We start from the raw sequence: 10,506 nt of genomic DNA, 5'->3' as shown, positions 1-10,506 counted from the left end.
ACTCTGCATGACAGACAGGATTACAGCCTCGACTGACAGGGGCTCAAAACTACTAACAACTTTTTATTCATCAGTGATTGTGCCTGCCTACATATAAAATGACCATTTCCCCAAAATACTGATGGTTCTGTGCTATTGGTAGCCTATAGCTATTTGGTATCTGATGCCTGCCAGTGTGCTATAGCAGAAATTGTGTTGTGTTGAGGGCGCAAGCATGTGCACCCACTGGCAGAAACATAAATCGGCGCCTATGTCCTGAGTCCTGAGACATATTACATTAAATTGGCCATTTGCGGGCCACCGGGTTGGGTTGGGTTCAGCATTAACACACATTTTAACGGGACGGACTGGCTTAACGGGTTGGGTTGGTGCGCGCCTTAAAAAACCTGGCAGGGTGAGGGATCATAGTGCTCACTAAAACAAATTTAAACACATTTGTGAACAAAATGTGGGAGAAATAAGCCTTGTGTGCATAGAAAGTCTTACATATTTTATTAAAAAATAAAAAAGAGGAAATACCGTAAATTCCGGACTATAAGACGCACCGGTGTATAAGCCGCGGGACCAAAATTGACTATTTTTTTCTTCTATAAGCCGCACCGGACTATAAGCCGCGGGTGTTTTGATGTTTAATTACCATATGAAAGGGTTCGTGCACAGAGAGGAATGTCGGGAAAGCGATGGCTGTTTGGGGAAGCTCCCATTTATTAACATTTCAACAAAACAAAACAAAAGTCAGGTCACTAATCCCCAGACAAAATCACACAACAATAGGCTATATGTGCAGCAAACCTGTAACCAGAGAAGTCAAGTCACTAATGCTCGTCTTCCTCTTCTTCCTGCGTACTGAAACCACCAAAGTCCTCATCTTCAGTGTCGGAAACGAACAGGTTCAGGGTGGCTTCGTCAACCACTCTCCTCTCTCCTTCAGGTGCCATGGCACGAGTCCGATACCTCACGAGTCCGACACCTCACGAGTCCGAAAAAAGAGGCTAACTTCCCCCAGACCCTAACCCAAAACCTAACCTCTCCCACCCCCACGCCTAAACCTAACATCCCCCAGACCCTAACCCAAAACCTAACCTCTCCCACCCCCACGCCTAAACCTAACCTCCCCCAGACCCTAACCCAAAACCATGAGGTGTCGGACTCGTGAGGTATCGGACTCGTGAGGTATCGGACTAGGGGGCAGTCCCCGCAGCGGTGATCCTCTTCATCCCGCAGCAGTCCAGCGTTTTGGAACCCGTTGGTAATTGTGGATGTTTTCACACTCCTATAATATTCCGTGATCTTCCTTTGTGTGAATTCGCCGAAGTTTGTGATTTTCTCCTGGTAGTCGGGAGGGAGTTGTTCAGTAGTTCTCCCCCGGACGGACAGTCCCTTTTGCCCAGGTTACGCGCGGCTGCTCTGTTTGATCGGCGGCTGCTCTCTTTTAATGCGAGATTGACTGCTTTCAACTTGAAAGCTGCCTCGTGTGAATTTCTGCGTACCTTCCCCATGGTAAGTGAGAGTGTTGCTTCTACTGCTCGTCTTGTTGTGAATATTCCTTGATCTTCCTTTGTGTGAAATCGCCGAAGTTTGTGATTTTCTCCTGGTAGTCGGGGGAGGGAGTTGTTGCCCGAGTGGCCGTTTGCTTACCGTAATTACCATATGTAAGTGGTCACGCACAGAGGGGATTGTCGGGAAGAGATGGCTGTTTGAGGAAGCTCCCATTTACCGTATTACAACATTTCAACAAAACAACATAACACAACACCACCGTTGTTTATTTTTACAGTGCACACAGTGTCCGCGGTGTGGTGAAAAGAGGGCAAGAGAGGAAATTAAAACAGAAGTGGATTTATAGTTAGAAAGAGTGCTAAAAAAGAGAGATTTTTTTTTTTTTTTTTTTTTTTTCTGAAAAAATCCATAGATAAGACGCACCGTTATATAAGCCGCAGGGGCCAAAAAACGGGGAAAAAGCCGCGGCTTATAGTCCGGAATTTACGGTACTCAAGTAAAGTACCCTTACATAGAAATTGTTCATAAGTAGTCTCTTACTTTCCACCTCTGTGGGCATTACAGTTTTCTGTCTGTCAGATTTCAGCAACACTTTGAGCATCAACAGGAAGAATGAGTCATTTAGGTACCTACCTGCTTCTTCTTCTTCTTCCTTTTCTTTTTTTACTGCAGGAAAATAATGATCATAAAGAATATGTTAGAGAAGCAAATATGTATCATATCACAATATGACTGAATAACTGCAATGATATACTTGAGGAACTCGGTTATTCATTCATTTTCACATAGTGCCACCATCAGGCTAACCTTGCAAAAGCAACTATTTATTTTAATTGATCTGAAAAAGATTTTACACACAAAATATTTCAACTGCCTACATCATCTCTGTATGACAGAAGATACTTGGAACCGTTTGGCTGTGACAGAAACAAACAAGTTAGTACAAACTAACTAAATGCTTATAGCTAGACCACCCAAACGTCATATAGGTCTACCTGTTTGCAAGGGGCCCTATATGTGTCAGACCACAGTTGGTCCTGATGAATAGCACTATGATCAGGGGCGGTTTTAGACCCTTTTTGGGTGGGCTTGAAGCCCACCCAAAAATAATCTCAGCCCACCCTAGAAAATTGATTTTTTTTTTTTTTTTTTTAACTACAGTTTTTACGTACACATTAAATTGATATGGATGGATCTATACCTCTTATTAGACTATAAATACTCTGATTGGTTGGTTGTTATATTTGCCTTTTGGTTGACAGCACAAAGAGGGAGAGAGGAGGATAGTGAGGGAGAGGAGGAGAGAGAGCAGGATGGAGTTGGCACAGAGATAGAGAGAGCAAGAAACAGGTGAGAAGTAGTCAAGACCCAGAATAACTTTATTGTCAGATTTGATTTTGAATTCCATGAGTATCTGTATTGTATCACAGTTATGAGACTCTGACTCAAAATAGTATTTTTCTGCATTATCTAACTGTTAAGTTCTTGTACATTACATAATGGTGAAGTTGAATAATTCTACATTTTGCTGGAGACCCCTAGAAACCCCTCAAGGACCCCTGGTGGTTGGTAAGATGGGCTGGTTGAGCCAATGTTAAAACAAGCTTTATTTATTATTTATTTGTACTTTAAAACTATCTTTTAATTTGGTGCCAATACCTTGTAATGAGACCTTTATAAATGAAGGGATGGCTTTGTTGCTCAACATTAAAGTACATTTTCTCAGATTTGTTGGTGTCTTTCTAGTCACACAATTTAATAGTCAGTGTTTCCCATACACTGATCTATTTGTGGCGGTACACCCCAAATAGATTTTGACCTCCACAAATACTGCCACATATTAATTTCAACTATAGTTGACTGCAAACTCCTGCTTTAGGGCTTAGGCCTTGGCCACACTGATCCATGGTGTCTGTCCGTGTGCGTTGATTTCTCTGTTCACTTCCATTCATTTTCAATGACAGCTGTCCAACTGTCCGTGGAGCACTCAGAAGTCAGGGTTCGAGTTATGGGGGGACCTATGGGGTCTTGGACCCCATAGCTAGAGTCTGGGACCCCATAGTCCAGAACACCTGTGGGACCCCCACAAATATAACTTTTTTATTTTTATTTATTTTTTCCTTTTTTGTGTTCCAAATAACACATTTTTCGATGGGAGAATTATTATTATTTATGTTAACTAGATAAATAGGCTAAATAAGAAACATGTTTTCAGTTTTCCCAAAACAACCGTTTGAATTGTTGTGTGAAATAGGCTGCATTTCACCTCCAAGCCACCATGTGCCGCCCATGAGCGCGTGTTCTACTGCTACAACCGAGTTGCAGGGAGAAGAAGCCACAACATGCAACCATCACGTGATGTAAACAGCCGCCTGAGCCAACAAGATCTTATTAATCTTTAGTATAGCGTTATCATGCCACTGAAGAAAAGGCTGAAGCTGCCAACGGGGTGTACAAGCCTGGATAGCTTCGGTTTCAGAAAGAAACAAAGAATGGCTTCAGACAACGGACAACGACCTGTTAGCGCAACAGCTAGGTTGCTACTAGCTAGTAGGTAAGCTAACGTTATGGTCTGATGATGTCTGCGTACAGCTGAGAGGAGAGGAGTCTGAGATCGCCTACAGTTGTTTTTGTTCTAACAAGATGCTGCTACTGTATCTGCTGAAATATGCTGCTGTTTGTTGCAATTTGTTTTTCATTCACAAGTTCTTGATTACCTGTGCACAAGGGGTTTGTTCATAAGGTTAGCCTACTCTGGTAACTTCCGGTCTGTTGTTGCTATGCAACGGTAGCGTAGGGGATGGCTGCCCCATTCATCTGTTTTCTTCTTCTTGTTGTTTTTAGATAGCGTTTCTTGCTGAGTGCAGAGAACTGCTCGGAAAGCAAATTGTATGAGCATTATGTATTTATTTTTGTAGTTTTTGATTTATAAGTGCAGAGACAGAGTTAAATAAATGTTAATTTAAGTTAAGCAATTTTGTCTCATTTGTAAAATTAAATTGTTGTATTTTATCAGATGCAAGTGTAAGACTGAATAATAACATCATACAACAGTCTAAACCGAATGTTAATTTAAAATTAGATATTCCTCTAAATCTGGCTTCAAACGGCCACAATTTGAGGAAAAAACGGCCCAATTTTTTTTCGATTTAGGGGGACCCCATAGCTATCTGACTATAACTCGAACCCTGCTCAGAAGCGTACGTATCCAGAAAATTTGCATACGTTTTGATGGACAGAAAGTTGAAGAGGGATGAACTTTTTCTGGATGGACGTATCGGATGGTCGGATAGTCACTGTCCATTTAGCCAATCAGAGTCGAGGTCTCGAGAGGAGGCGTTCCGAGATTTGTTTCAACTTTTCAAAGATGGCGGCTGAGGCAGTGAAGGAGGCTATAATTAATGCTGTGTACACCATCCCGCTGTTGTACAACGTGATAGTCAGTGTCACCGTCTGATTTCACCATCTAATCTGGTCATTCGGTGGCATTTTATTGCCACATAAGTAACGTAGCGCACAGAGCTAACAGCTAGCTGACGCCAGCTTTCTTCTTCTCTCGGTTTATAGGCGGGTCGCTGACACCTTCAAGGTGCTTACCGCCACCTGCTGTACAAGTAGGTTACTTGTACATGCAACGGACATAAATCTATCCGTCTATCCGTTCTGTCCATTTTCTGACGGATCAGTGTGGCCAAGGCCTACAGTATATTATTATCTTGTCTGAATATTATTCCAGGCAATAAGTTAGGACATTCCCTTTTGATTTAATTTTACTGTTATTTTCATGTTACTTCAGTTGAGTTCTTGCCTGGAAGTGATTTTGGTATATGGATCACTGTATTATTTAAGCAAGCAGAATTCTACCATATACCTGTATGCAGAATATATATATAGGGAGACAATTATGTTTTAATCATTTTAAAGCCACAGAACAGTAAAGAGGATATTAATGTGATGTGTGTAGTTCTTCATAGATCTAGTCTCTTCATTTTTATCTCAAAGTGCACCAGATTGATCCATTTTTACTTTAAAATGTACAAAACTTCCTCCCGGGGGGGTCACACTGACAAAATGTAAGGAAGTCAGGAGTGCAGCTCCTCCTGTGGTAGCAGGGTGGAAATGGAACTCAAGAGAGGCAGTTCAACTTATAAGCACTAAGACAGACATAGGGACATTGTAGGACAGGTGCAACAAGAGGATCTAGGCCGGGGAATAGGGCACCCTTTATAGAGCTCAACAGTCACGTGGCATTGTGATGTCACCTCTGGTTCTGGTAGAACCTCGGGTTCCCCATTCATTTTTCTCAATCATGTTTCGAGAAATCCTTCATCTACAGAGTTTTAAGCCTGGAACCAAACAAAACGACCTTCCAGAGAATCATGACCATAAAACATTTGATTCATTTGCATTGAAAAAAACATTGAAAAACAGAAAAGAAGTGCTGGGTACAAGACTGTGTACATAATATTGTAAGAGTGAAGAAACTACTCATCCGTCATCCCATAACCCATTGCGTCAATTATGGCCAATCAGATTAGCGGATGATTGAGCAACAGAGCGTTTCAGCCAATGGGTGAACACTCTGTGTGGCAGTGGGCCGGACCAGCGGTCTGAGCGGCCGCTATAGAGTACTGCAGGAATGAGTCCGGAAGTAACACTTTAGTTCATAAGGGGAAAAGGCTACCGGTTTTAGAATGTGGATTTCAGTTAAATACATGAAATAAGGTCTGTGGTTATCAAACGTTTATGGTGGTCATTTGTGTTCAGCAGGATAATCTCCACAAACGTGGACCACTCTTATGACTTTTGAAGCGTAAATCTCTTTTTAAACCAGATTTTCAGAAAATGTTTAAAAAGTCATATTGTGAAGATTATCATCCTATTAGCCTTTCCCCCTATAAGAACCAACATGGTGGCGATTTCTGGTTAAGCCTACAAACATACGTAGGCTACTCTATTAGACTATTAGCTCAATGGCTAACGTTATCGTAGAGACACATTTTGTGCATATTAGTGAATTAACTGGGTAACGGATTTCAAAACGCGTGTCGGCATGGAAAGAGCGTGACTTGAACTGGTTAACATATACTTTCAGTCACTCAGTGGCGGTTTTAGCCCTTTTATTCAACAAGCTGTGACCTACGTTCGTAGTAGCCTAGCCAGAGAGATAACAGCCAGAGAGAGGAATTAGTGCAGGGCAGGCCACCAATCACAGATGACCATACAGCGAGCTCCACCAATCAAAGATGTCAATATTACATTGTAGAATTGTGGGTAGTATAGTATTTCTCCATGAAATCGAATAATTTTTATGATGATATTAGGGATGCACCGATATGAAAATTTTGGCCGATGCCGATAACCGATATTGACATTGCTGTTATGGCCGATAACCGATATTTACCGATGTCGATATGATCTGTATAAAAACACATTTCTATGATAATAACATTTTGTACATACTGAAAAACACATGTAAACACTGAATTTGAAAAAGTAATGCATTTCTTTATTTCAAAAACATTTGTAAAAGCCCATAAATCATAGAATTACTGCATTATTTCATCTCAATGTGAAGAATTTGGCTGATACCGATAACCGATATTAACATTGCAACATCGGACCGATACCGATATGTTCAAAAATAACTAACATCTGCCGATACCGATATGATTGCCGATATATCGTGCATCCCTAGATGATATACATATTTGTGGCTTCTACAGGAAGATATACCATTGTTTCATCACTAGCTTGCCCGTGGTAAGTCTACCTTGGGTAGGGCTGGGTATCGAGTTTCGATACTTACTTGGCACCGAAATGGAAACATCGATACTAAGGGGTATCGAAGCCTCCCTTGTCAATCGATACCAATTTTCGATACCAAAACAAAACAGCGTCATTGAGCCTATAAGCATGCGACATGCTTGCACGCCGCGCTCTAATACGGCTGGTGATTGGCTGTCATGTAGAGGCATGCAGGAAACGTTACGCCCACAGCCGGTGTGTTTGTTGTGACTGTGAGCCAGGCGTGCGGTGCGGATAGTATACAAGAAGTTAGCCACTCAAGCTACTCCTATCCTGGAGTACCATATGGCGAAGATGATGAAAAGCAGGAAAAGAAACAGAAACAACACGGACTGGTTTCCACAGACAAGAGAAATAATTGAGAGGTGGGTCAGCTCAGCTTACCGCAAGTTAGCGGTTATCAGATCCCTCAGTCTGACAAATCCATGCATCTGGCTGTGAGTTGTAGCATTAGATCGTTTAATTAATTGCCGCCGTAACGTTATGCGCAAGCGGGCATTGTGTATTTTTAGCAACTCGTTAACAAACGCTGATGTCATGATAGTTTGTTGAATGTAAATGCGATTCATTTATATTGATTGGCTAGTCAGTGAAGTTGAGCTGTCTCGTCAGATTTGACAAGAATGACGTTCTGTTGCAGCAGTGAGCACACTGATCTGCAACGCTAGCGTTAATGTTTAATTAATTAGCGTTAACGTTATGTGCAAGCGGGCAGTTATCGCCCATGTATTTTTAGCAACTCGTTAACAAACGCTGATGTCATGATAGTTTGTTGAATATAAATGCGATTCACTTTGTGGCATATAAGGCTATATTGATAGGCTAGTCAATGCTCAACTAGTCTTCCATGCATGAAGTGGAGCCATCTCATCAGTTTGGACAAGAATAGAGTTCTGTTGCATCAGTGAGCATTAAACCCTGATTTGCAACTCTCTGTTTTGCACTGAAAACTATTCCACTGATTTATTTGTTTTAGCTACATTTCTTTCCTTTGTAGTACTCCAATATTTTTTGTAGGGACGGCAATACGTTTAGATAACTTAAAGTTATGTTAAATACAGTAGGTTTTATTTTTTTCTGCTGTAAAACTTAAGATGGGGGGAAAACTAAAGATTTGTAAAATAATTTCAATGTGTAATGCAGTTTTATTTTTGTTAAAATGGATTTTTCTAAAAATTGGTATCGAAAAAAGTATCGTTCAGGAACCGGTATCGAAATCCAAGTATCGAAACGGTATCGATATCGAAAAATTTTGAACGATACCCAGCCCTAACCTTGGGTGGTTATGAGAATATGACTAATAATCAAAATCTCAATGCAGAATATGAATGGGGAAATACTCCGCCGGAACCGTGACGTCACAGAACAGTCATGTGACTGTTGAGCTCTATGGCACCATAAGGCAACTAACCCTAACCCAAAATAAACAGACACAAATGTGAATACTGTCAATTACAGGCAAATATCAGTTTGATGTCATAATCATATTAATAACACTTTACACAGTAAATCATTTTATAAATAAATGTAGTATCTGATGGCTTCCTACCTGTTCTGCGTATGCATTTAGCAATGGGCGTTATGACGAGCAGCAACATGGTCACGACCATGAAGATGATGACTATTCTGCCTGTTCTCCGTTTCCATTCACCATCAGACTCTACAGGAAAATAACAACAAGTCTGTTCACATGGACACAGTAATATATCTATGTAGTTAAAAGCTTGACCCAATTCCAATCTTTTGGGGATTTGATTGTCTGTGTGTGTACATAATATACAGTATATATATATATATATATATATATATATATATATATATATATATATATAACAAAAGAAGGTACCGCCGCACACTGAAATCAGGATTTAACTGAGATTTATTCAGCAAACGACGCGTTTGTACCTGCAACCTACCAGCACCTGATCTTTCCACTGGCTGTGCATGGGGACTCTCCTTTCTCTTCATATATATATATATATATATGACACGGGCATATATATATATATATATATATATATACTAGAAATCTTGCGTGCTCTTCGCATCACTGATGACATCACTCACTGATGACATCACTCACTGATGACATCACAATTGCTCGAGTGACCATCACTGTAGAGCCCTGCGAGCGCCTGAAACTACGGCCCCGGCCCGGCCCGGCCCGTGACATTCAGGCCCCAGCCTGCTGTGAGGGCCCGAAGACAATATTATGATATAATGACACATCTCTCCCTCTCTCTGTTCCTCAGCTGCCCGTGTGCTGCGGTGCTCAAAAGACAGCGCCTGCGCTCTGCCTGTCCAGAGAACCACAGGAATGAGTCTGGAAGTATACTTCCGGGTTAGTCAGCAAAAAAGTAAATGGGGTTTAGAATGGAGATTTCACTTAAATGCATAAAATAAGGTCTGTGGTGAACAAAAGTTTATGGGAACGTGAATTTGGGTTCAGCATGATGATGAGGTTCACAAACGTGAATAACTTTTATGACTTTTGGAACGTAAATGCACTTTTTTAACGTGATTTTTAGAAAACGCTTCAAAAGGCATACAAGTTATTCACGTTTGTAAAGATTATCATGCTGAACACAAATTTGCGTTCCCATAAAGTTTTGTTAACTCATTCTCTGCCAAGGACGTACCTGGACGTACTTTTAACAATGGCGTTCTGTGCCAAGGACGTACTCGGACGTACTTTCATGTTTTGGCTGTTTACATTACATCAGACACTTTCCCAGCCTGTGACATTGTTTCAAGTCAAACTGATAAAAGGAACCCGCTAGTTTAGTATTTATAGTATAGTCACCCATTTAGCAGTAATCTATTTAGCAGTAGCTAGATGAAGAGAGGCGGTCGCCACGGTGGCCGGCCTGGCTGCAGCCGCAGCGCTGCTGGGCGTCCTCAAGGCCCACACTTGGATTCCCCTGGGCCCAGTTCCAGCACGCACCCCGGTCCACGCCAGCGGACAATCGAAGAGACCATGGGGCTTCGTCGTCCCGTGCCCCTGCCCAGGGTCCAGATGGAGCCTGTGGTCGAAACAGAGTCCGACCCAGAGTTCTCGGATGGCGACGATGGCGAGGAAGATGCCGGCGTTTATTTTGTTGTTGCTCCACGACGGAGCGCCAGGGCGACGAAGGCTCCCCTTCACAGCGTTCTGATCCGTCTGACACAGATGAATCGGAGGAGGAGGGAATGGGTGCC

At 41.8% G+C, this 10,506-nt stretch overlaps 1 protein-coding gene across 1 annotated transcript in view; it reads right to left on the bottom strand.

Moving 5' to 3' along the window:
- Positions 1-10,506, bottom strand: part of LOC310797409 (uncharacterized protein) — a gene marked incomplete at its 3' end in the record, with an annotated part of 90,493 nt that overhangs the window by 36,012 nt on the left and 43,975 nt on the right. The window contains exons 7-8 of the mRNA XM_083659778.1: positions 8,858-8,968; positions 2,134-2,166 (exon numbers count right to left, since the gene is read on the bottom strand). Coding sequence (XP_083515904.1) covers positions 2,134-2,166; positions 8,858-8,968 — 144 coding nt within the window. The remainder of the gene's footprint in view (positions 1-2,133; positions 2,167-8,857; positions 8,969-10,506) is intronic.

Source organism: Poromitra crassiceps (assembly GCF_964638095.1).
Source record: "Poromitra crassiceps genome assembly, chromosome: 23".
Lineage (NCBI taxonomy): Eukaryota > Metazoa > Chordata > Actinopteri > Beryciformes > Melamphaidae > Poromitra > Poromitra crassiceps.
Note: the sequence above shows the minus strand (reverse complement) of the source record. Positions and strands in the feature narration are given on the sequence as shown.